This window comes from Zingiber officinale, chromosome 4A (assembly GCF_018446385.1).
Source record: "Zingiber officinale cultivar Zhangliang chromosome 4A, Zo_v1.1, whole genome shotgun sequence".
Taxonomy (NCBI): domain Eukaryota; kingdom Viridiplantae; phylum Streptophyta; class Magnoliopsida; order Zingiberales; family Zingiberaceae; genus Zingiber; species Zingiber officinale.
In genome coordinates, this window is record NC_055992.1 from 123,771,555 (window position 1) to 123,799,078 (window position 27,524).

A 27,524-nucleotide genomic window follows, 5' to 3' on the forward strand; every position below is an offset into this window, starting at 1 on the left:
GAAAATTCACTCGGCTGTACAGGTACCTGATTGAAACCAGCCTGCGGAGGGACCGAGGAAAATTCCGTTGGTCCTTTTGCCCTAGTCCTCATCTCGGTGTGAGGTCCTGTTACTGAGAATGTCGGGTCGTTCCATAAAGGATGTCCAACAACTTGTTGTTGTTGTTGTAACAACCTTTGTACTCGTGTGGCCATGAGCAACTCCAGGTCCTCTTGTGACAAAGTAACAGTTGTAAATTGTCCAGCTTCTTCCATTTTCGCGCTCTAGATTCAGGCGAAGTTCTCATAAACGGCGTAAAATTTGATCCAGTATGGAATTAGGGAAGATGGAGCATTTGGCTACGAGGTGTCTATGTTGACAGTGAGGAGAGTCCAAGAAACAGTGACCTAGCACAGCTATCGGACCTGCTTACCATAGACAAGAACTAGAGGCAAAAAATGTTAGTCACTGGGCCAGGGAGGGGTCCCCGACACAAGTATTCCGACCCTCAAGTCAAGCCAACAGTAGTGGAAAAGATGAAGAAGAATGAACTTTGCTAATGAAGTCTCGCGTATATGCGCCTATAGATGGAAATCCTCTTATGTAATATTAGTTTTCCTCTCTACATGAATCTAGGTTCATTACCAAATAGAACCAACCATTATGACATTCTGACACTTTTCCTAGAATAAGCTTGCAATTCTTGCGCTATGAAGGGTAAAAACTTCCTGTGTACAACTTACATGGGGAATATTCCCTTGATTATTTGGCAACAGTTACGCAAGATGCCAAAAAGAAATATTAGACCATTAATATGAGGGCCGCCCTTAGTGAACTTTATTGTTAGGTTAGTAGAGTTCCCTTTAACGTCTATTTGAGTCTTGTTCTCAAATGGGGTCCGGTCAGGTAATCAGTGCTAATCATCTCGTGGACTCCGTTCGGGATTCCGTCAAGCTGGCCGAAGTCAAGATCTGATCAAGAAAATGGTTCAATTGATGGCTGTTATGAGGACTCGGCTCAGGATTCCGTCGAGCCGGGCGGACTCACGATCCGATCAGGAAAAAGGTGTGATCTGTGACTCTTCTGAGGACTCTGCTCTGGATTCCATCAAGCCGGGTAGACTTGGGATCGGCTGGAATATTCAGCCGAGCTGTATACCCATACCAACCTTGAGTATTGATCCCTCCTTAACTTTGACAGTCACCTCAGCCAGTTTTATTAACTTCGATCCTGATCTTGAGGGCCTACCTCCTTAGCCGCATCAATCATTAACCATTATCATTGACTAATTACCGACTGAGAGATTGAATTAGTGCGTTTTCCCGTGTAATCTAATCTAGATGAAGAAAGAGCATCGAACATTTATAGGTTTCATCGTACAGTATGAGCAGTTGAACTAAGATAACTAAGGGGCAATCTAATAGATCAGAAAGTCGATTGTCAAGCTCAGGAGAAGAACTGGTAGCTCTCGGCACTCAGAATGATCGACCTCAAGCCTCCAATAGGCGCCAAGACCGTCAGCAACACTCCCAGAACAATGCAGATCTGCAAAACCATCGAAAAAATGAGTCTTTTGCCTGTGTTTTTCAAGTAATTAAAGAAGCGAGAACTCACCCAGTTTGCCGTCCAAGATAAGCTGAACCTTTTGGGCTTGTAGACAGTCAGCCACATGATGCAGGGGATCTGTTAATGTTCAACACTTTTCAGGTGAGGTTCGTTTGAACGCACGAGATGAATGCACAGTTTCAGTTACTTACGTAATAAGTTGTCGGGGCGAATGCAAAGCCTCCGAAGAATCCAAGCAAGCCGCCGAAGAAGGGAACGGCAATGGCGACGAACATTGTGAACGCTGCAAGTGTGTTTCAGTGAGAAACAGATCAAACCGAATGAGCTAGAAAAATTAATGCAGCGATAACTAGCGGCTCACCGACGTAGAGACTCCGAGCAACCAGGCGAAGTGTTATTCCAGGTGGAAGGCGAAACGTCGTCACGAGCAGTGTCTCTAGCATGTCGAATACGCCCATGGCGTAGATCTGCAGCGACAATTAAGTTCAGTTATTCGAGAAGATGGATCCTGCGTTATCAATTAATTAATTACCTGGTAACTTCCGATGACATGGATGACGACGAACATGTTAGCAGCAGCGATCAACCAGGTCGGCTTCTGGAGTGTCATTAGAATGTTGTCGTCGACGGCGTTGCCGAAGGTCCAGTATCCGAGGATGGCCACCGGAAAGTAGCAAATAGCGACGACGAGATACGCGACGACGACGCCCTTCCACATCGGCTTCTTTGAAGGCTTTTCGGGGGTGGAAGGTATGGTCGCCTGAATCTCGAGAACGACGTTGTGCCCTGTTAAAGTTAATGTGTTGACCATCATTCTTCCATCGTACATGCAATTGTTGTATGAATCAAAGAGTCACCTTGATAAGCTAAATGGTTACTTAGCATTTAAGCTTACTTACCCTCTAAGTTTAGCATTTAAGCTTACTTACCCTCTAAGTTTAGCATTTAAGTTTACTTACCCTCTAAGTTTCTTTCAAGTCTATATAAAGGCTTTGTAATCAAAAGTTTAGTATACAAAAAAAAAAAATATCTCTTTCTCCTCAAGAGTTCTACCAAAATTCTTCAATAGTTGGTATCAGAGCCTCCAGGTTCTACCAATCCAAATCCATGGCTAGCTCGAGCTTAACAAACATCAACCATCTCATTCCAGAGTTCAATGGCGAAGACTATGATTTCTGGTATGTAAAGATGAAGACCATCTTTCGATCTCTTAACCAATTGGAGATTGTGGAGAATGGAGTGCAAGAGCCCGAGGAAACCACTGCCCTCAACGAAGCCGGTCTGAAGAAATTAGAGAAATCTTGACAAGCCGACGCAAGTGCTCTCTCAATCCTTCAAAGAGCAGTCACTAAGGCTATATTTTCCAGAATCATGCGTGCCGACACTGCTAAAGAAGCATGGGAGATCTTGTAGAGCGAATTTCAAGGAGATGTGAAAGTGAGAGCGATTAAGCTCCAATCACTACTCAAGGAATTCGAAAATGCCAAGATGCAGGAGAAAGAAACGCTCATGGAATTCTCAACCAGAATCTTTGATTTGGTCAACATAATGAAATCTCATGGTGAAGATATTACAGATCAGAGACTGGTACGAAAGATTCTCATCTGTCTTCCTGAGAAATATGATCTCATTGTTGCCGTCATTGAAGAAACAAAGGACCTAACAACACTCACAGTTCAAGAAGTGATGGCGTCCCTAAAATCGTTCGAGCAAAGATTGTCCAGACATTCTGAAAAGCCAATAGAGGGTGCATTCCAATCAAAGCTCAAAATTGGTAACAACGAACGAGAGGGCCAATCACGAGGTGGATGGAAATCAAGAGGACGAGGTGGACGTAACTCAAAAGGAAGAGGAAAAGATAACTCATCGAATTGCAGCAACTGCAATAAGCCAAATCACTCCGAGAAGGACTGTTGGTTCAAAGGCCAATCGAGATGCAAAATATGCAATCGATTTGGTCACCTCGCCAAAGATTGTCGAAAATCAGGTTGGAGAAAATCAAACAGGTGAGGAGACACATGGAACATTCTATGTATGTCACACAGCCACCAACAAGGAGCAAGGAAAATGGTTGCTAGACAGCGGATGTAGCAACCATATGACGTCGATCTCAGAAATTTTCTCTGAGATTGACAATAGCATCAATGCTCTTGTTCAGTTTGGAAACGGAGAGCAAACAAAGTCAAAAGGACTTGGGAGAATTGCCATCGAGACGAAGGAAGGTCCGAGCTGCATCAACAATGTCTTGTGTGTGCCGAGCTTGAGTCAAAATTTACTCAGCCTTGGACAATTGGTGGAAAATGGGTACAAGCTCTGCTTCGATAACAATGAATGTGTTATATTTGACAGGAGAGATAAGTCAAAGGTGTTCACAAAGATCAAAATGGTCAATCGAAGCTTCGCTCTCAACATCAATTATGCCGATCTAAAAGCTCATCGAGCTTCTACCTCGGACTACCTGACATCAACCTTATGGCATCGACGACTTGGTCATCTTAATTTTCAAAGCCTCAAAGAATTATCTGGCAAGAGTATGGTGCAAGGACTTCCTCAAATAGAAGGAAAGCAACATATATGCGAAGGATGCGCGTTTGGAAAGCAACATCGACTTCCTTTCCCAAAAGGAGTATCATGGAGAGCTAAAGAAAAGTTGGAACTTATCCACACCGACGTCTGCGGACCGATGGACACCCTTTCTCATGCTCAGAATAGGTATTTCATTCTTTTCATCGATGATCACACTCGCATGACTTGGGTCTATTTCATGAGACAGAAGTCTGAAGTATTCATGATATTCAAGAAGTTTAAGAGTCTCGTCGAAAAACAGAGTGGATGCTTCATCAAAACTTTAAGAAGTGACAGAGGCAAAGAATACACTTCTAAAGAATTTCATAATTTTTGTGAAGATGAAGGAGTAGAAAGGCAACTAACGGTAAGGTACACCCTTCAACAAAATGGTGTTACCGAGAGGAAAAACCAGACAATCGTTGAAATGACAAAATCAATGATGCACGAGAAAGGTTTACCCAAAATCTTCTGGGCTGAAGCAGTCTACACAGCCGTTTACTTATCCAATCGATGCCCAACCACGGCCATACCAAACAAGACTCCGTTTGGAGCATGGAGTGGTAGAAAACCATCAGTGAACCATCTCAAGGTATTCGGAAGCATATGCTACTCTCAAATTCCAAAAGTGAAACGAAGTAAACTTGACGAATCTAGCGAAAGATGTATTTTTGTCGGCTACAGCACCATGAGCAAAGGCTATAGACTGTTTAGCCTAAAAGAAAATCAAGTTATCATCAGCCGAGATGTTCAAGTTGATGAAAATGCTTCATGGAATTGGGAAGAAAACAAAGTCGAGACGAAAGACGTTCTAATCATCACTGACAAAGAAGACAACGATGAGCCTATTTCATCAGTGACAAGCCCATCAGATCCGAACTCAGCTCAACTCAATGAAGAAAGCCACAACTCAGCTGATTCAACTTCATCAAACTCCTCATCCCCGAGCACAACTCCAAAAAGGTACAGATCATTAGATGATATATATGCTACATGCAATTATTGCTCCATTGAGCCTGAGAACTTTGATGAAGCAATCAAAGAAGAATTGTGGAAAAAAGCAATGGAGGAGGAAGTCCGTGTGATTGAAAAAAATCAGACATGGGAGCTTGTTGATAAACCGACAGATAAAGAAGTCATAGGTGTTAAATGGATCTACAAAGTCAAGCACAACCCAGACGGATCTATTCAAAAACACAAAGCAAGACTAGTTGCCAAAGGTTATTCTCAAAAGCCTGGAATTGACTACGGGGAGACATTTGCCCCAGTAGCTCGGCTTGACACAATCCGAGCTATAATTGCATTCGCCGCCAGCAAAGGGTGGAAACTTTATCAGCTTGATGTCAAGTCAGCGTTTCTCAATGGTGAATTGAAGGAAGAAGTGTATGTAGATCAACCTCAGGGTTTCATCCTAAAAGGAAAAGAAGGAAAAGTCTACAAACTTAAGAAAGCGCTATATGGACTTAAACAATCTCCTCGCGCTTGGTACAGTGAGATCGACAACTATTTCAACCAAACAAAATTCGAGAAGAGCAAGAGTGATTTTGCCTCTGTCTCATGCTGACTTCTGTCTCCCAAGTCGCCTCTGCTGCTGTGTGATTTTGCCAACTGACTTTGACTAATGGTACTTCCTTGTTCCGTAATTTCTTTACTGCTCGGTCTATTATCTGAATAGGCCGACTGTCATAGCTGAGATCATCACGGACCTGTACCAACTGGGGCTCAATCACCTGGGTGGCATCTGGGATATGCTTCTTCAGCATGGAGACATGAAATACGTTGTGGACAGCTGACATCTCCTGAGGTAGCTCTAGCTCATATGCTACCTTGTCCACTCTTTTCGTGATAAGGTATGGTCCCACATATCTGGGAGCTAGCTTGCCCTTCTTCCCAAAACGCATGACTCTCTTCATGGGAGCTACTCTGAGGAAAACTGTCTCCCCAACTGAAAACTCTAGGGGTGCTGGCGCGTATCGATAGCTCTTACAGGCTCAGTGTCTCTATCCTCTGGCGGATCTGTTGTATGGGCTGCTTGGTATCGCTACTAGATGCATCAAGCTCTAGTTCCTTCATTCACCACTCTCATACAGTGATTGGAGATCTACACCTCCGCCCATAGAGAGCCTCGTAAGGTGCCATGCAGATAGTGGCCGATAAGTGTTGTTGTATGCAAATTCTGCTAAACTCGGATATTTGCACCAACTCCCTTGAAGTCTAGGGCACAAGCTCGGAGCATATCTTGATATCGATTCACTCGCTCAGTCGACCATGCATGCGAGGATGGAAAGGCATCTTGAATCTTAGCTTTGTACCCAATCTTGTTGTACACACTCCCAGAAGTGGGATGTGAATCTGCTGTCTCTGTCTGAAATGATGGTTCGTGGGACTCCATGTCGTCTGACGATCTCCTGGAGATACAACTGAGCTAGCTTCCCCATGGAGTAGGATATCTTGATAGCGAAACAGTGGGTTGATTTGGTCAACCTGTCGACTATTACCCAGATGGCGTCAAAACCATTCGTGGTTCTGGGTAGTCCCACTATGAAGTCCATCGAGATATCCTCCCACTTCCATTCTGGAATCTGTATTGGCTGTAAGACTCCTCCTGGTCGCTGATGTTCTGCCTTGACCCTCTGACAGGTGAGGCAGATGCTAACATATCTGGCGATGTCTCGCTTCATCCCGGGCCACCAAAAATGTTTTTTCACGTCTTGATACATTTTGGTTGAACCTGGATGCATCGCATAGGGAGTCTTGTGAGCTTCATCTAAAATCTGTCTCCGCAGCTCCTCCTGATCTGGAACACAGAGTCTGTCTCCAAAATACACCACCCCGCTATCGGACACCCTGAATTCTCTACTTTCTGATTCTGCTAGCCCTTGCTTGATTTTCTGAATCTCAGGGTCCTGCTCCTGAGCTGACTGAATATCACCAAGCAAGGTAGACCCTAAGGTCATAGTAGAGAGCTGTCCAATGATGAGTTCGAGACCGAAATCCACGATCTCCTTCTGTAGGGGTGGTGACACGGCTGTAAGAGATAATAAGGTAGCCCTGGATTTTCTGCTAAGTGCGTCTGCTACCTTATTGGCTTTCCCTGGGTGGTATAGGATGTCTATGTCGTAGTCTTTGACCAGCTCAAGCCACCTGCGCTGTCGCATGTTCAGATCCTTCTGAGTGAAGAAATACTTCAGACTCTGATGATCTGTATACACTCTGCACTGAGCTCCGTATAAGTAATGTCTCCAAATCTTGAGAGCGAACACTACTGCTGCAAGCTCAAGGTCATGAGTAGGGTAGTTCTTCTCATAATCCTTGAGTTGTCTGGAGGCATAGGCGATCACCTTGCCGTTTTGCATCAGTACTGCCCCTAGTCCCAACTTAGAGGCATCACTGTAGATGTCAAAGCTGCTGGTGTCATCTGGTAGAGCCAAAATGGGAGCACTGGTCAATCTCCTTTTTAGCTCGCTGAAGCTGTTCCTGTCCACTGAAATTTCCTGTTCTTCCTGGTAAGAGCTGTCAGTGGGGAGGCTATCCTGGAGAAGTCCTCTACAAATTTTCTGTAATATCCTGCTAATCCCAGAAAGCTCCTGATTTCGCTGGCGTTCTTAGGTCTCTTCCAGTTACTTACTGCTTCTATCTTGCTGGGATCTACCATAATACCATCCTTGGAGATGATGTGACCCAGGAAAGACACCTGATCTAGCCAAAATTCACATTTCGTGAATTTGGCGTAAAGCTGGTTCTGCTGAAGGATCTGCAATACTATTCTCAGGTGCTCTGCGTGTTCTTCCTGAGTTCCTGAGTAGATAAGAATGTCATCGATAAACACAATAACAAACTTATCTAAATACTCCCTGAATACTCTGTTCATGAGGTCCATGAATGTAGCTGGAGCATTGGTCACGCCAAAGGGCATGACTACGAACTCGTAGTGTCCGTATCTGGTCCTGAATGCCGTCTTAGGTATATCCCCTTCCTTGACTTTCACCTGATGATAACCCGATCTGAGATCTATCTTAGAGAACACTGCTGCTCCCTTCAGCTGGTCGAACAGGTCATCGATTCTGGGAAGAGGATACCTATTCTTGATCGTGACTTGATTCAGGGATCTGTAGTCTATGCACAGTCGCATGCTTCCATCCTTCTTCTTCACGAACAATACAGGCGCTCCCCATGGTGAGTGACTCGGGCGTATGAAACCCTTGTCGAGCAGCTCCTGTAGTTGCTCATGAAGTTCCTTCAGTTCTGCTGGAGCCATGCGATAAGGCGCTTTGGAGATAGGATTTGTACCGGGTATGAGCTCTATCTCGAAGTCAATCTCCCTGTCTGGTGCTAAGCCTGGTAATTCTTCAGGGAAGACTGCTGGGTAGTCACACACGACTCGGACCTCTGCTAGCTGTCGGTCCTTGTCCTGACCGGTGTTGACCACGTGTGCTAAGAACCCTGTACATCCTGAATCCATCAACCTCTGTGCCTTCATGGCTGAGAGAAACTTCTTGGCTTTTCTCTTTGGTTCCCCGCTGTATTCAAATTGCATTGCTTCTTCAGGTTGGAAGATGACTTTCTATTTACGGCACTCTATGGTAGCACCGTATTTGATCAGAAAATCCATCCCAAAGATAATGTCATAGTCGGTCATCTCTAGCACTATCAGATCGCAAAAGAGCTCTCTGTCTGCTATAATGACCGGCACTGCTCTGAGCCAGTGCGTGGATGCCATGATCTCTCCCGAAGGTAGTGTCGTTAAGAACTGACCACTGAGTACCTCTGGGGGTATTTGTAATTTTTCGGAGAACATCCTGGCTATGTATGAATGGGTTGCCCCAGTATCAAATAGAACAGTAGCACTATACTGTAAAATGCTAATCTGACCTGTGACCACAGTCGAGGCATTGGCTACGTCCTCTCTGGTGAGTGAGTAGATCCTCGTGTTTGTCGTAGCTAGAGGGGCTTCTAATCTGCCCTGGCTGATGTGTGGACCTTCTAGAGCGGCCTGCATCTGGTATAGCTGAGCCGGCTGGCCTGCATACTGAATCTGCTGCGGCTGAGGAAGATTGGTCTTGTTCGGGCACTGCTTGGCCATGTGCCCTTCTTGTCCACATTCAAAGCATCCTCGTGTGCCCTTGCGACAAACTCCTGGGTGGAATTTCCCACAAGTAGCACACTTTGGATGACTGGTTCGCTTGTTAGGTGGTCCTCCTTTTGGGTCACTCCCTGATTTGCGCTTGCTGTTGGAGTTCCCCTTCCAGTTGGAGCTGTGGCCTTGCTGTTTCTGAGTGTGAGAGTTTCCTTGGCCCTTGGACTCTGAAGCGACTTGCTTCTGCTGCTTTATGCTGTTCTGGTAATGCTCTGTAGTCAGGGCACTGCTCACTAACTCCTCGGTGGTTTGTGGCTTATGTATGCCACCAGCCACGTTCATTGCTATCTCTGGCCTCAGCATCTTGAGCATCAACCGGATTCGTTCCTTCTCTGTGCTGACTAGCTCTGGGCATAAACGAGCCAACCTGTTGAATTTCTTCACGGCTTCCTCCACTGAAAGGTTGCCCTGGCGAATCGTCGTAGTGACGGTTGGTGACCGCATGTGAAAGAACTCCTCGAAGAATTCTTTCTCGAAATCCGCCCATGACATCGATTCCTTTGGGCGCCGCTCGACTCTCTCCACCACATACTAGCGTCCCACGGTGAAGGAAGCACATTTCACCTTCTCCTGCTCCGGCCGAAGCTCCATTATCCTCTCCGGTGTTTTAAACCATGCTTGAGCATCCCATGGTTCGCTAGTGCCCGAGAATTCTGGCTTAACTCTCTGCTGGATCGGTGGCTTCCTTTCTTGGCTCAATCTTTGGGACTATGGGTCTTTGTCTTTGGTCTTTGTTAGGTGGAACCTCTATAAATCTTGGGGTTGCTAAGTTTGGCTCCGGGGTGACGGTAGTAGTATGTTGGTTAGCCTTTAAGGTGGCTATTTCTGTTGCTGTTCAGCTGCTGCTGTAACTGAGCCACCAGTCTGTAAGATCTGGAGGAGGCACTGAACGCCTGCCTCTTGTTGGGGCTCAGTAGCTGGTGCCCGCTTGGCTGGGCGTCCTCGTGCCATTTCTAATGACATAGAGAACATACATAACTAAGGCATTCATAGTTTCACAACTACTGATATCATGTTTAAAACTATCACATACTAACAAGCAGTAGGCATATAAACATGAACTGTAACTAGAAAGCAGAACAATAAAGAGAGTAGAGGTATTCTTACTTGGAAGCTGTAGGCACGATGCTGATGTGTGTGTAGGAAGTAAGGAACACTGCTCTGATACCACTCTGTAACGACCCAACTCCTGGGTACTAATCTGTGAGCCGGATCGCTACATTAACTACTGAAACTATACTGTGCGGAAAGCTGGGCTAATTAAAATTTTGCTAACTAATTACTGTACCCGTGCTAGGAAAGACAATCTATGCCTCTCGGATATTCTACTAACTGTAATCAGACATTTCAATCGACCCGTGGGTCGATTGGGCTATCGAAACGATCCAAAGATCATTCCAGCTTACTACTGGCACGGAAGAAGGGTTCTGGAACGGTCGGCTGACCGATCCACAAAGCTCAACTTCTGTTCAGGGCTGGATCGTTCCATCGACCGATCCCCAAACTATACTGCGACTCTGTACGCTACTGGATCGGTCGGCAGACCGATCCAGGAGTGGCTGGATCGGTCGGCAGACCGATCCAGGAATGGCTGGATCGGTCGGCTGACCGATCCAGGCACTCGCAGTTCTCCTGGAGGCTACTGTATCGAGCTGGATCGGTCGGCTGACCGATCCAGGCACCTGGAAATCTCTTCGAGGCTACTGTATCTCGCTGGATCGGTCGGCTGACCGATCCAGTGGAACAGCTCAGACTCTGATCGGTCTGGAGACCGATCAGTGTCTGATTTCACTCGAGAATTCTGATTTCAGCACTTTGGCGTGCCAAAATTCCACATAACACCTAACTAATGCATCATAAACTATTCTAACAACATGTAATAACATTCTAGCATGAAAGTACTAATGTTCTAAGCATGTTAAGCTAAACAAGACATAGTTACTCAGCTAGAACAATTAGTAACAAGTCTAAAAGTAAAACTAGACATATTAAGTGCTAAAACTGAAACAAAAGTGTTTAGATCCCAAGGATCTTTATTCCAGACCCCTTGCACACACACATCATCGTAGCATCGCCCTCCAGCCTCCACTAGTCCACTTTCCTTTTACCTGTATCTGCAGTATAAGGAAAATAGTATCTGTAAGCTTAAAGCTTAGTAAGAAACCATCTACCTCACTAAATCATGCATACGATGCGAATATGATTTTAAATCATGTTATTTGAAAAACATACTGAATATGCAAACATGGCATGGCATGGTATCATACAAAGCATGGCATAACATAAGCTGAACATAGAGCTAACATGGAAAACTAAACTGAAGCATAATGCTGAGCTAAGCTGAACTAAAACAAAGCTGCAATCAACTCAACTGATATAACTGTTTTGAGTTTTGAAAACTAGTACATAGTAAGTGAAAATACTAAACATGCTGCTGTAGGGCCCTGACAACTGTACTTGCTGTGCGCGCATCCCTACTAGACCCGGGGTTGCAAGTTCCGAATTTAGCAGGGTTTACTAGGTTATCTGAACCTAGGGACGACTGTGGGAGCCCAACCCAATGGATATCTAATCCAGTACAGTGCCGCTGCTGAAAGTAAAATACTGATATGCTAGTTAGCTGAATCTAGGATATCTGAACTTAGAACTAGGTTGTCTGAACCTAGAGGCGACTGTGGGAGCCCACCCATTTGGACATCTAGTCCCATATAAGCTAGAATAAACTGATTTACTGATCTAAATGCTTCTAATGCCTTTATCTACGCTGTTTAAAATGCCTAAGTTGCATTTTAGCTGGTCTAGTCATTTTATCGAACACTTGGTGTGCCTAAACCCTCCTTTCCCTTAGGGAAATCACCTCTAGGCACCCAACAACGTCTATGACCTCCAACTGAAGGAGAATAAACGTGTTCGGCCCATCTAAAGGTGCTAACTAAATCCCTAAATCTGAGAGGAGGGTTAAAACACCCTACATGTTAACAAAATCTGCATATTACTAATCTAATGCATAGAAAATCCAAACAGAGCTATTATACTGCAGGTGAGGGGTTTCTTACCTCAATCGTAAGGTTTTCTTACGATTCTATCCGCTAGGTTTTTCGGAAAACTGCTCCCCTCGACGACCCGCTTACGTCCTCGCGTTCCTCTCGCGGAGAAGAACCGACTTCGTGCTGGTGTTGCCGCCGGAAAGTGCACACACGGTCCTAGGAAGGAAACCCTAGGTGTTCCCTTGCTTTGGTTTGCTGCGCCGAGAGAAGGAAACGGGAGAGGGAGAAAAAGGTTGCCGTGAGGATAAGTGCCGAACCCCTTTCTTAAACCAAACCCAACTTAAGTTGATATTTATATTAAGTGGTTTAATGAACCCAACTCAAATATAAATATATTTGATTCTCCTTTCTTTCAGCACAGCTCTGCTGGGTCAACTGGTTATTGGCCTTGTCCACTAAACCATAGGTCTCGGGTTCGATTCCCGCCTAGGCCGTTTTACGCTTATATTTATTTTTGCTACTTCCGCTACTCGAAAAATTTCGGAAAAATATCTGAAAATTCCAGAAATATCGTAGATAAAATTCTAATGCAAGTTTGAGAATTTTCGGGCGTTACATTTGTTATACCTCACAGCAACTAGACCTGATCTCATGTATGCTGCAAGTCTACTCTCAAGATTTATGCAGAGTCCGAGCCATTTTCATCTCGGTGCAGCAAAGCGCGTCTTACGATATGTTCAAGGGACAACCGACCTCGGTCTAAGCTTTCAAAAGAATCACGCACTTAACCTTGTCAGTTATTGTGACAGTGATCTTGGTGGATCCTTAGACGACATGAAAAGCACCTCGGGGTACTGTTTCTCTTTTGGTTCAGCAACATTCTCATGGTTGTCCAAGAAACAACAAAGTGTTGCACAATCGTCTGCGGAAGCCGAGTACATCTCAGCATCAGTAGCCACTTCACAAGCAATTTGGCTTCGAAGAATCTTAGCTGATCTCGGTCATCATCAGATTGAAGGAACCGTGCTATACTGCGATAACAAATCTGCAATCGCTATGGCTAAGAACCCAGTTCATCACAGCCGAACTCGACATATAGCACTCAAGCATCATTTCATTCGACAGGCAATTGAAGATAAAGAAATTCAACTTGAGTTCTGTCGATCTGAGGAGCAATTGTCTGACATCTTCACAAAAGCACTTCCGAGAGAAAGATTTGAACAGCTCCGAGCCAAACTTGGAATCCGACAACACATTAAGGGGGAGTGTTAAAGTTAATGTGTTGACCATCACTCTTCCATCGTACATGCAATTGTTGTATGAATCAAAGAGTCACCTTGATAAGCTAAATGGTTACTTAGCATTTAAGCTTACTTACCCTCTAAGTTTAGCATTTAAGCTTACTTACCCTCTAAGTTTAGCATTTAAGTTTACTTACCCTCTAAGTTTCTTTCAAGTTTATATAAAGGCTTTGTAATCAAAAGTTTAGTATACAAAAAAAAATATATATCTCTTTTTCCTCAAGAGTTCTACCAAAATTCTTCAATATGCCCGGCGTAGGAGAAGGCGACGTCTCCTAGCGCGCTGAGGAAGTTGAAGAAAACTCCTACTTTGGTCGAAGCCTTGTAGCTGAAGTCTACGTCCGGCTGCTTCCCTTTGTTTGCTGAAGCAACCCAGGCGATGGTGGAGTAACTGAGGGACATGACTGCGGCGGCCAAGGAGATACCGGAGATGGAATTCATGTTGGGGAGCTGAGCGAGCACGAGTTGCACGGAGGCGAAGATCATGATGAAGTAGGAAAGCTTGATGTTGCTGCAATTAGGGCAGACGAGTTCGTGGAATTTCTTCAGTGACTTGCCGCCGGTGACCATGTAGACGATGTTGACGCCCACCTCGACCATGAGCTGCTGCGGGACGATGATCCAGAGCCCGAGCTTTTCGCCGAACACGTGCTGCCCGAGCTCGTGGTAGCGGTCGAACCGCTTGCCGGGAACCATCTCGTGCATCTCCACCATTTGCCAGAGGGTGTACAGAGTGATGATCAACGATGTCACGAGTATGGCGACGCCAGGTCCCCTGAATTCTAGTTTTTTTTTTTTTTTAAGAATTGTATTGAAAAAGATGGAATTTTTAAGTGATCCGATCTGATATCGTTACCATCCGAGCTCCGACAAGGCGAATGGGAGGCTGAGGACTCCGGCACCGACCATGGCGGTGACGTTGTGGAAGGCGGAGAACCACCACTTGGCGTTCCGTGAGGAGGTGATCGGAAGCCAATCATCGATGGCGTTTTGCTTGTCCAGCGCCGTCGCCGTTTGTTGGTCATCGTCGTTCTCCGCCATGATTCAGACGAAGAATTGGAGTGACTCTACCGGTGAATCTGACCATTTGCATTTTTTTTAATAGAGGTTTAATATCGTTTTTTATTTTTGCAGACAAATTTTACCGGATCGAATGGTTAGAATCGGACGTTTGCAAATTGTTAATCTTTCCAAATTTCATGCTGAAATCGTCGCGTGCCAACACGTGACCCGAAAGTGGCGGAACCGTGGCTGGCTGATAGTGGCTAACAACCAGGGGCAACACAAAGGCACCACGTGGTTAGTTGAATGTTCGATTCGAATAGAATTATTGTATGTTTGAGAACTTATATAGATTTTGAAGGAGAATATTTTAATAATACTTTGTTTTGTTTTAATTAAACTGTTTTAAATATATATTATTTTTTCTTAATGCATGATATTATTTATGTTGGGATGTCACTAGGATGGTGAATAACTTCGATAATACAACGATGAATTTGATCGAGAATTAAAATATTGAGTTGTGTCAGAGTTTAAGTTTAGAATCGGAAGGAAAAGATTTCGATTAGGGGTGAATTTTATATATTATTTTTTTCTTAACGCGTGATATTATTTGGGTTGGATTGTCACTGGAGGATGATGAATACCTTTGTCCATTAAATTATATAACGGAAATTTAAAACTAAATCAACAGCAAACACAATACTAACTTTTTATTTGGTTTATAACAGTTTAGGGTATAATCAAGCACTTTTTCACCTCTAAATTCTTTCTTAATTACTAACAAGAATATAAATATACGATGAATTTAACCAAGAATCTAAATATTATGGTAAAAAGATAAATACGCTCGGCTCTAGCGTACACGTCAACCATCAAAAATTTAAATATGTACCTTAAGTAAGTTTGTTAATTTCAATACAGTAGTATCGTATTGATATGTTGAATTTAATTTTGATATTATCTAAATATGAATTCTATGAGTAGAATTAAACTATATTGAATTTAGATATATTTTGATTGGTTTAAAATTAGATTAAATTATATATAAAATAATTTTATTTATTAATAGTGTATATATATTATAAAATCAAAAAATATATTATATTTAATTTTTTTATCTTTTAAATATATTTATTTATTTTGATGGTGGAAAATAAATAATGAATAAAAATAAGAGATAAAAAAAATTAATGAATTAAAGAGGAACAAAATAAAAAAAAAGATAAAAGAATACTCGTTAAAAGATAAAATTTCAACTTTTAAATTTAAAAATAAATAAATATTTGTTACGGAGGCCGCTAACAGAGCTGTGACACCATCTATGTTCTACACCATCTATTTTCATATCTAAAACTATCTATTTTAATTAGGTCCGTCAGCTTATTAAAAATTAATTTAATATCATATTTAATTTTAACAAAAAAAAAAAAAGAAAAACATATTTTTTACATCATCTACTTAAGATATTTATAGAACATTCTCTTTGCTCATAGTATTGTCACTTTTAAAATATGGAACTAAATAGAACTTTAAATTTTTAATTGAATTGATAAGAACAAATATTACACTTAATCTTAGCCAAAAGGTCGTTCATAAATTTGGTAAGGGTGTGCCATATAGGATCAAGATGCGCTAGAAGGGAGGTTGAATAACGCTTGTGACTTTTTCACAGTTTTTGGAAAATAGAGAATAACGCAGTGGAAAGAGATAAAAGAGAAAATGCTAATAAGACAAAGTTATACTTAGTTCGGAGCCTATGGCGACTCCTACTTCAAGTTCAGCGATTGTTAATTGCTTTCGTTGGACAATCACTATAATTTCAGAAAATCTTTACAAGTAGCAAAATAAATGTAGTGACAACTATGGTGTTGAAATTGCAAGCTTCCGGTTATCGAAATAGCGTTACGAATTCGTTAGATCGTCTTCGGAGCAACGCACAAGAGAGTAGTCGTGAATTCAAACTATGTTCAGCCCTTTGCTCAAACCGGCCTTTTATGGGTTGTTGAAGGCACTTTCAACCTTATGGAAGACGCTTTTAGCTGTGAAACTTATTCCCGTAGCTTCGGTCTCAATAACTTCCGCAGCCTGCGCTATTTATCCATCTGAAGGAGCCTTCAAGGCATGGAAGACGCCTTCCATCCCAGTTCCAAGGCGCCTTCAGGCGCATAGAAGATGCATCCCCGCCTCTCCGTTTGAGCCGTCAGCCAAAGTGCTCAAGGCGCCTCCAACCACCCGAGAGGCGCCTTGAACATTGTTCATCCGAGCTTGAAATGTGTTTTTCACTCCGATCCCTACAAGATACGTAAGTTAAAAATACCAAACATACTCTGCAAAATAAAGTTAGCACAAAAAAAAATATGAATAATAAAGTTACTTGACAGTCTCCGGATTGTCCGGTTCTAATTTCCAGATTTTCCAAAAATCCTAAGTCGAACCGACACTTATTGTTCTCTCAACGGGGAACGCGCCCTCACTTACTTCTCTCAGGAGAATTTACCTTTTGCCAGATCGATCCTCTAGACCATCTGGACTTTTTCTCAGCGTCTGAGACGTCAGGACTTCATGCTAAATGTCTGATCCCTGATCCATACATTCTCCACCTAGTATCCGCGGCTCCCAGGATTTTCACCTAGAGTCTTCAACTTTAGGATTTCGCCCAACGTCGTTGACCCACCAAGACTTCGCGTAGTCCCCCGGACTAGGACTTCGTTGTCTAACCGCAGCTAGAATTTTCCATAACCTAGGGTTACCTCCCCCTAGGACTTAGGGTTATCTATCTCTAGGGTTTTCCACCTATCTAGAATTCACTAGGACTTTTGCCTAAGAACACTTAGGACTTTCTTGTAAGTTCAATCACACTTGTTAGATAAAAAGACATCTTAACTTTTGAACTCTTTGCCATAATCAAAACTCAGGTTCGATCGTTTGGTGTTCCCTACACCAATAATCTCCCCTTTTCTGATTATGATAACTTGATTCAAAAGTTAAGTAAAACATATAACAAAAGTTCACCATATAGAAAAAGTTAAGAAATTCATTCATTTAAAGAAAAAAATAACTTGTTAGCTCTCCTTTAATCCATTAACTTTCTCTCCCCCTTAACTTTTGAATATTCTCTCGCCTTTTAACATATATCAAAAATAATTTAAGGAGATAAAAATACTTAATTTCAAAATAAAATATTTTAATTTTTCCAATACTTTGAAACAAACTCTGCTTTTGAGATAGTAGTATTTTGCTTTGAAAAACTTTTGACAAGGGAGAGTTAAAAACATTTTCAAATAGATTATGTTTTGAAAGTACTTAGCATTTATATAAAAGTCGGGAAGAAGAACTTGATTTTTGAAAATACTTCATTTTTTGAAAGATATCTTTTTAAAAATTTAGTATAATTTTAAAAGTATACTTAAAGTTTTAGTTTTTTTATTTAAAAGCTTAACTAAATGCTTAGATTTGAAAAAAAATTTATCATGTACTTAGCTTTTAAAAATTTCAAACAAATGCGAGGCCACGCGTGGCGACACGAGGCCACACACAGCCACTAGAGGCCAAGCACGGCTAGGCAAGACCACACGCGGGTAGGGGCCCAATGCGCGGGCAAGGGACGCAACGCGCGGCCAGGCGCGGCCATGGGCGGCCTACCAGGCGTGGCCAGGCGCGACCAGATGAAGAGGGCAAAGGGGAGAGGGAGAGAAAAGATAAGAGAGAGATTACTTGCGCCGCCGTTGGAGATGGCTACCGCCGCCGAGAACGAGATCTGGATGTAGGGTTGAGAAAAGTGGATCTGGATGTGGGTCGAAGGAATTTAGGGGCTTTTTAGAAACAAAAATATTTCGTCATCATTTTTTCCCCTAATTTTGGCGACGAATCCATGATTTGTCTCACATTTCAAAAAAAAAAAAAAAAAAATCAATCGAAAACCCTAAATATGGACCTAGAGATCTCAAAATTTTATGAAACAAATTTCCATGAGTTCATAATTTTCTCTTGTCATAAATATGTCTCATCCATAATTTTAATCTAATATATTGATTATAGTAATTTTTTAACATGAATATAACTTAATTCATGCTAAAAAATCACCACACTCAATATATTAGGTTAAAAATAAGGATGAGAATATATTTAGAAGAAAATTATGAACTTATAGAAATTTATTTTATAAAAATCTGAGATATCTAAATCCATATTTATTGAAAGATATATAGTTTACTATTAATTATGTGAATATGTGTCTAAACTTAGAATATGACGATTTTCTCGTGAATAGAAAAAAAAAATTAATATAATTTTATTTTAATTTTCACTAAAATGTATTAGTAAAGGTACATATTCTTAATCAAATAAATAAGATTATGCGATTTAAAATACCATGACATCAGATACTTGTATTGGTTAATAGTTAATTATTCCGTGATTCTCTCGTAACGACCCTTGGATTGCACCGATAATCTTCTCACTCATCACAACTATTTTGATTCAATCTCTCTCTCTCATTTGTTGCCTTATTTGCCTAAAAAATCTCAACCACCCAACAACCTCTTGCGGGCGCATCCGTGACGCACACAATATTGGGCCGCCGAAACTGAGTAGGTGTTCTAACTCACACGTCAGTTTTGTATAAATATATGGCGAAAGACGGCTCGTCTCAAACATCAAGTTTATTTAGCTACGCAGTCATGGGAGGAGGCATGCGATCGTGGCGGCGCGCTGAGGCCGCCCTCAACCGCGCCTTCGCCGACAGCGCCGCCGGCCGCTACTTCAAGGTCGACGCCCGCGACAGCACCTTCACTAGAGAACTCCGCGCTGGCCTCGCCACTTTCCTTACCATGGTCTACATCGTTTCAGTCAACGCCGCCATCCTCACCGACTCCGGCGGTCCGTGCACCGTCCGGGACTGCACGCCGCTGGCATCCACCAACTCCTCCGCCTCCGCCGGTCTGGCACCCGGGCCTGGGTGCAAGTTTGATGGAAACCCGGGGTACCAGCGATGCCTGGCGCGGACGAAGAACGACCTCGTGGTGGCCACGGCCGCCGCTGCGGTTGTCGGCAGCTTCGCGATGGGAGCGGTGGCGAACCTCCCCCTGGCGCTCGCCCCCGGGATGGGTGCTAATGCATACTTCGCGTACAACCTGGTCGGCTTCCATGGCTCCGGCCGCGTCCCTTACGAAACCGCCCTCGCCGCTGTCTTTCTCGAAGGCTGCATCTTCCTCGCCCTTTCCCTGCTCGGCCTCCGCTCCCGGATGGCGCGCCTCATCCCCCGATCCATCCGCCTCGCCTCCGCCGCCGGCATCGGCCTGTTCCTCGCCTTCACCGGCCTTCAGAATCAGGTGGGCGTCGGCCTGGTGGGTCCCAGCCCTTCCACCCTCGTCACCCTCACCGCCTGCTCGCGCACCGACCCCGCCACAGGCGAGTGCCTCGGCGGCATCCTGCACAGCCCGACCTTCTGGCTCGGCGCTGCCGGCTTCCTCCTCTCCGCGATGTGCCTCGCCCGCGACGTCAAGGGCGGCACCATCTGCGGCATCGTCTTCGTCACCCTCGTCTCCTGGATCCGCGGCACCGCCGTCACGGCCTTCCCCGACACCGAGCAGGGGAACTCCAATTTCGAATACTTCAAGAAGATCGTCGACTTCCACATCATCGAGACCACCGCCGGGCGGATCAGCTTCGCCGGGTTCTTCCAGAAGGACGTGTGGCTGGCAGTGGCAACGCTGCTCTACGTCGACATCCTCGACACGACGGGGTCGATGTGCTCGATGGCGGAGTACGGCGGGTTTGCGGACGGCGAGGGCGGGTTCGAGGGAGAGTACCGGGCGTTCGCAGTCGACGCGGGCGCCACCATCATGGGGGCGGCGCTGGGTACCACCACCGTGACCACGTACATCGAGTCCACCGCGGGTCTTCGGGAGGGCGGGCGGACAGGCGTGACTGCGATCGCAGTGGCCGCGCTTTTCGCCGGCGCGCTCTTCTTCGCGCCGCTGCTCACGAACGTACCGCCGTGGGCGGTGGGGCCGTCGCTGGTGCTCGTGGGGGCGATGATGATGCGGGTGGCGCGCGAGGTGGACTGGGCGGAGGCCAAGGAAGCGATGCCGGCGTTCCTCACCATGATCCTGATGCCGCTCACCTACTCGATCGCGTACGGAATCATCGCCGGCGTGGGAACGCACATCGCCCTGCACCTGTTCGACGGCGTTGCGGCGGTCTACGCATGGGCCCAGACCTACAGGAAAAATACGATCACCGAGGAGGCGGCGGATCACGGCGATCAGATTACGGCTACAAAACAGAACATCGCAGAAACTGCAACATCTTCCGTTTGACTAAACTTTCCCAAATCTTAATTATCGTTGGTTAAATTGTTTTTTATTGACGATTAAAATTCTAAGATCGAAGCTTTGACTGCAAGAGCATTTCGACTAAAAAAAACATATAATTGATTACAAAACGCACCGAAAGTTCGCTAGTTCTTGAAACAGAATCATACAAGTTTGATCTTGACGTTTTCTCGTCCATCATGCATCAAAAGCATTGCTCAACAGTTTGGAAGAAGAATCAGAAAACGTTACCAGAAGATAGAGACTCACCGTTTCCTCGTTTCCAAGGGAGGTTACAAGAAGAGGTAAAGAAACAAGGCCAAAAAAAAAAATACACACGAGGAAATGCTGCATTTCTTTTCTTCATATATATATCATGATTGAATCAGAATGAGAATCTGACCCAAAAACTTGTGTCCCAGTTCCAACAACACACGAACTTTGTAGCCAAAAGTAGTAGCAACCATGTCCATGTTCTTTAGAAACTACTTTTTACTCACGATCGATGAAAACGAATAATAATTCAGACGGAACAGAGCCACCATCCATGTAACCTCTGAGGGCTGTTTAGCATGAAAATGACGTGCAATATCCAGAAAGGAGGCTAGTGCGGTCGGCAGGAACTAACTAGGTGGACTTGAAGCTAAAGCAAGCATTTCGTCGAACAGATTATGGTCGTAGCGTATGAAGCCGCACTTAGTTCATGTCTCCAGTTCACAGCAGCAGGCAACGAGGAGAACAAGTCAAATTATGATTTTCAAAAAGGCAGACAAACTAGTCTAAGTTTTCCTTTTGCTAGTGGAAATAAGAACAACAATTTCATATGATTTGTAGGGGAAAAGAAACGACACGATCTAACTTTTGATTCATGCATCAAAGATTTGACTCAGTGTAGCAAGTATAAACGGAAATGAGGATTTATTTATTGCTAAGTTTGATTTCATATTATAGGAAATATAGCCTTTTTCTCGCCACTATAAAAGAGATTGGACTAATTTGAAGAGAATATATCTTTGCCCACTTAAACCTAATTGTCAAACCCCTCTCCAACTATTTCCTTTCTCAAAGTCTATTGCTAACAAAGTCTATTCAAGCATATACCGTGTTATCGAAATTGATTCAAAATAAAATATAATGTCCTAACAAAAATTAAAATAGTCTCAAAATGTTAATGATGTAAAAAATAAAAATAATCTTAAAATAATGACAAAAAATATTCAGGGTCATCTAAAAAACTTTAAACGATAATTTTAGGTGTAAATAATCATTGGGCTGAAGTTGATCATGCCTATGCCTTGCACCTTAGCACATGGTTTGGGTTGCACTCATGCCTCAATTAGGTCTTTCCTACCAGATCGGGGTGACCTATCAAGTCAACTCAACATATTGATGCCACTAAATTGAATTGCCTATCAAGAATCAATTCAAATTGGTGGACAAATTGCAAAGTATAATGGAGCACAGGAAGCCCAATATTGCACATTTAAAAAAAAAAAATTGTGGAACCGTCACATCAGCAGCCCCCTAGAGCCGGTCCCATGGATATAGAGGGAGGTAAATGCAGGTACACAGCTGAAAGCGTATTAGCCGGGACGCTAACCCCAGACAATGACACCCCGAGAATCGAACCCTGGACCTTTCGGCCACGAAACCATGCGCCCCCAATTATCAATATTGCACATTTTAAGATATGACAGACAGTGGAATTTATATTGTCAATAAAAGCACACTACATTTTATAAAATGCTGTCTTCTCATTTGTTAAGGCTCAAAATTAATAATCTCATAGGTCCATAAAAATAATAATAATAATAATAATAATAATATTTGCAATATTAACGATGCTCTTAGTATCGATCTCATATATATATATATATATATATATATATATATATATATATATATATATAAATGCAAGTACACATACGTTAGGTGTATGATGGGGTAAACCCTAGGTCATTAGTTCTTGAAAATCGACCCCTAACCATTATGTCAGAGATGTTATACGTTCATCGTCTGCGCTACGCCCTGGGGTACCATAGCAACTAATCAAGCTTACTAAATCTTCTCATCCTCCCATTTTCGTATGCTTAAACCTAAAAGAAAGTCCCCAATGTAATAGCTATTAATGTCATAGTCGTTGATCCTGTTTGAAAATTACAGAGATGGTGCATTGAGATATGCGACTCTGTTGTTAACCTGGAGAAGACTTTACGAGGTGAAACGACGATGCCTGGCACCCCTTTCGGTTCCTTTCTATGCACACTTGAAAGAGCCAATAGAACGTTAGGATAAAAATTAGGGAAAGAGTCTCTGACGTAGGTCATCTAACACTCAAGTCAGTATAGTGATCGAGCAAAATATGAAGGAGAAGAGCAGTGAAATTGAGTGAGCACGATAAAGTGTGATGTTGCATAATAATTTGTAAAACATACCTCGCTAGCGGTGAGAACCCCTCGTTTATATCACCTCTACTAACTCCGTAATAATAAGGTGACAAGGAATATTGGGTGTCAGGAGATGTCAGATAATGAAAGGTGTACAATCTAAAATTTGTATAGTTATCTGCTGAGGAATTTTCTGTTATACGTATATGAACAGTCTTGTGTAACCTCCAAATAATGATAGAAGTTGTATAGTCATCTTCGTAAGAAGATTCTATTGAATGCATATATTGTAACTGAAAAATATTCTTTGACGAATAGTTGTTATTCTGACAATCTATTATGATTCTATGGCAATGTTGTCTCCTGGAATATAGTCTGGCTGAATACTTGGATGAACGAGTATTCTGATCGTCTCTATGTCCATTCGGATTTGTAATGAGAATTACCTTATGCATTTGCCTTGAGCATTCATATATCAAACAAGAACATAGACTTGTAAACCCGATCAAACTTATAAATAGGAGCACTGTACCTTTGAAAGGGGAGTTAAATCTCATAGGTCTGACTGGCCATAAGTCTGGTCGACAATATACTAAAGATCTAACAAGTGATGATGAGCCAAGTCTTGTAGGTTCGGTCAGCTCTAGGACCAACAGATATTATGATGGGAGACTAACTATTGGATAACAAGGCGCTCGATCTAGAAAGTACGACTGGCCTTGTGGCAGTCTGATATATACTGAAGGTTGTACACTTGTACTGTACTACAGGACGGAAACTGTAAACTGAAAGTAATATTATAGAAGTGGGAAATTAAATCCCATATGCTCAATCAACTTCGGTCCTGTTTGGGCTTAGTTTGTATGCCTTGGCACTGAACGGGGAGATAGATTTATTAAGCTCGCTTGACTCCACGGATATTCGGCCATATATTGAGAGCGAATACTGAGCTTAGATACGCCCGACCAACCTATGGGTCGTCCAGATATATAAAAGAGTTATGTTGTAAGGATCATAATTTTGACTAGCTTTTGTGCCGACCAATTTCTCACAAGTGGAGCATTGGATCCTTCAAGTACGACCAGCTCTTAGGCCGATCGTTCTTATACCGAAGGTCTTAGCACCGAGTGAGGAGCTAAGTCTTGATAAGGCTGATACCCTGGCTAGGGGTGAGCAGTCAATCCGTCAAACTAACCAACCCGCTTATACCGACCCGAACCGACCAAAAAAAATTCGCTAGACATAGAGCCGGATGTAGGGTTCTGATATTGAATTATCTGATCTAGTAGGGCTGGATAGTTTTTATCCCAATAACTGAACCAACCTGATCCGCGATCACCCCTACTTGTAGTTGTTGGTACCCCAAGGTTATTTTGATGTGATCAAACAAGTTAAGTTAGGTCCTGTTGTGTTTAACCTTGTGTCTAAGTGTACAGGAACTTAGGAGCACAGGGAGTCGAGTAAAAGACGCAGCTAGCGAGAATGATGACACAGGAGAGAGTCGACGGGCTTAGTGCATCTGAGGGACCAGGCGTTGCGGAAGAGTACGCGGGCGGACGAGAAGAAGGCACGCGGCGTTTCCGAGGGACAAGGAGCCGGAGGGGAAGCTTGCTCGAGGAGAACGCCGAAAGTTGGGTTCGAATGAGCCCTATTTCGGATGGCCGATATCACCCAAGCGAGCGGAGCCAAAGTGGAAGATCCGGACCGAAGCAAGCGGAGCCTGAGCGGAAGGCTCGAATTGGAAAAAGTCAACATGGTTGACTTTTCTAGTCCGGGCGCTCGAAACAAAATTTTATCCGGATCGTATTTGACCGTGATCCATTTCGATGGGGATAAAATTTTATCCCCCTCTAGGTGCCTAGAACCCTTCCAGGCGCCCCGACTAAAGTTATAAATACAACCTTGGTCCAAGAATCTAAAACAACTAGCATTCTTGCAACAACACTTGTACAAATTTTAGTTTTTGTTTAACTTCTTATTTTCTGTGCTTTCACTGCTGTAAAGAGGCTTCTCCTCCTAAAGGAGAAACTAGTGTTACTCTATTTTCAGTTTTTGTTTAACTTCTTATTTTTTGTGCTTTCACTGCTGTAAAGAGGCTTCTCCTCCTAAAGGAGAGACTAGTGTTACTCTATTCCTTGTATTAACAATCTTCCCGGTTGTAACCAAGTAAAATCTCTGAACCTCTGCTTTTCAGTTTATTTATTATTTAATACAAGTGTTATTTAATTAAATTATTTATCCGAGAAAGGTTCTTTTGTTTGATTTTGTGAAGGGGTTATTCAACCCCTTCTGTTCGGTCGCCAACGGTCTTGACAAGTGGTATCTGTTGGGACCTTGACGTCCGCTAGAGGGGGGTGAATAGCGTCTCACCCAAATCGATTGCTTCCTATAATGTTAGTTCACAGCGAAAAATACATAAACAAATACTAACAAGAGAAAAGCAAACCTAACATGTTGATTTAACGTGGTTCGGAGATAAAGTTCATACTCCACGGCTATCCGTAAGGTGGACGATCCCAATCCATCGGTGGATGACTCCCCGGAAAACCTCCGACTAGCTCAAGCTCCTTGTCGGTGGAGAAACCTCGCCACAAACACTAGAATATAAGCACACCGATCACACAAAGGCTTGGGAGACTCTAATAGGCTTTAACCAAGTCTATTTCGTCAACCATGCCCAAATTAAACACCCCGAGATCTATTAAATAGAGCTCGAGAGGAAAACACTAAGCTGTTTTCTCGCTACCAGTCGACTGGTCCTTTAAGTGAAGCTGACCGTTACCCAACGGTCGACTACCAGTCGACTGGTATAGTGTACCAGTCGACTGCTACAATGTACCAGTCGACTTCTATAGTGTATCAGTCGACTATGACAGTAACCAGTCGACTGCTACAATGTCACAACAGTGCTGCTACAGTGTCACTACAGTACCACTACAGTACTGCTACAGTAAATCCTAAAAATCATAGGATTTTGCCCCGAGTACAATCACTCAGCACTCGTTCTCGCCCGACCAACCTAGACCTAGCCTTCTAGCCTCCTCCATCAGCCTCGCGTCCCTCGGATGTCTCCCCATCCTTTACGTCTTGCCTTCTGGAGCTTCTTTCGGCCTTGTCCTTATTGTCGGGTCTTCCTTTACCAAGATGCTCCTCACCTCCGGGACTTCATCCATTGCCAAGTCACACTTGGACTTACGTTGCCAAGACTATATACTTGGACTTACACTGCCAAGACTCATCCTTAGACTTTTCTCCTCTGCCAAGATTACACTTGGACTTTTCTTGTTGTACCTATATCCTGCACACTCATAATGCATATCAAATACAACAATAAATCTAACTTAAACCTTTGCCCAAACATCAAAACCTATGGCACCTAGATTGCTCCAACAGTATCAGAGCCAAGTCTGCTTTAGGAGGACTAATCGTCGAATGAAGCACACGAGATAGTCGAACCAAGCATTTACCCACCAAAGTTCGTGGGGGAGTTCGCGAGCTGGAAAAAGAGAATAGAGGTATTTTTCAAAACAGACTTTGATTTATTATTAATAATGGAATTCGGTTTTGAAGCGCCCGAAGGCAAGCAAAAGTATCAATGGATGAAGAAGGAACAAGCAGACTTCGTGGCAAACAACAAAGCATAGTTTCATCTGCTGAGCGTCCTCCCGCCACAAGAAGTCAACCGATCGGAGCTTACAGGTCCGCCAAGGAGCTCTGGAAAAAATTCCTGGAACTTCACGAAGGAACATCGGAGGCAAAACTTGTGAGACGAGACTTATTTCCTAACCAGATCAGCAACCTCAGATTAGAAGAAGATGAAATAATTGGACACCTTCACTTGAGGATCAAGGAGCTCATTATCGGACTTTCGAATCTCGGAGAAAAGGTAAGCAACCTAAATTCGTTAAGGTACGCTCTTAATGCATTCCCTAGAAATACAAAATGGGTATCATTAGTAGATGCCTACTATATCTCTAAGGATTTAGAATCTATTTCCTTTGAAGAGTTATTTTCAACATTTAAAGTCCATGAATCGAGATGTGTAGATACAAAGAAGGAGCTAAAGCACGACATTTCCCTTAAGGCAAAGATGGACGAACAAAGTTCAAAGTTCTCTCTCTCGACGATGAAACAGTAATGATGGTAAGGCGCTTTAAAAAGTTACTTAAATCTAGAAAAACTAACCATCCGCAGGGTAGAAAGAAAAAAATGATCAGATGCTACCACTACAATGAAGAATGACATGTTAAAGACAACTATCCTAAGTTAGAGATCTGTTAGGT

At 43.3% G+C, this 27,524-nt stretch overlaps 2 protein-coding genes and 1 long non-coding RNA gene across 3 annotated transcripts; 1 reads left to right on the top strand and 2 right to left on the bottom strand.

Annotated features, from left to right (window-relative positions):
• Positions 1 to 1,425: 1,425 nt before the first annotated feature.
• LOC121970924 (lysine histidine transporter 2-like) lies at positions 1,426 to 14,564 on the bottom strand. Its single transcript, XM_042521936.1, has 7 exons — positions 14,392 to 14,564; positions 13,782 to 14,310; positions 2,078 to 2,326; positions 1,907 to 2,012; positions 1,737 to 1,828; positions 1,594 to 1,662; positions 1,426 to 1,524 (listed from the first exon to the last, which is right to left on the bottom strand). The coding sequence occupies exons 1-7, from the start codon at positions 14,442 to 14,444 to the stop codon at positions 1,426 to 1,428; spliced, it is 1,197 nt and encodes a 398-aa protein (XP_042377870.1). The 5' UTR covers positions 14,445 to 14,564.
• On the bottom strand, positions 11,106 to 12,534 carry LOC121970925. The gene is made up of 2 exons (XR_006109033.1): positions 12,304 to 12,534; positions 11,106 to 11,361 (listed from the first exon to the last, which is right to left on the bottom strand). It is a non-coding gene; the product is annotated as an uncharacterized LOC121970925 (long non-coding RNA).
• Positions 14,565 to 19,219: 4,655 nt separating the features above from the next.
• Positions 19,220 to 20,954, top strand: LOC121972741 (adenine/guanine permease AZG2-like). The gene has a single exon (XM_042524383.1). The coding sequence runs from the start codon at positions 19,220 to 19,222 to the stop codon at positions 20,858 to 20,860; it is 1,641 nt and encodes a 546-aa protein (XP_042380317.1). The 3' UTR covers positions 20,861 to 20,954.
• The last annotated feature ends 6,570 nt before the right edge of the window (positions 20,955 to 27,524 follow it).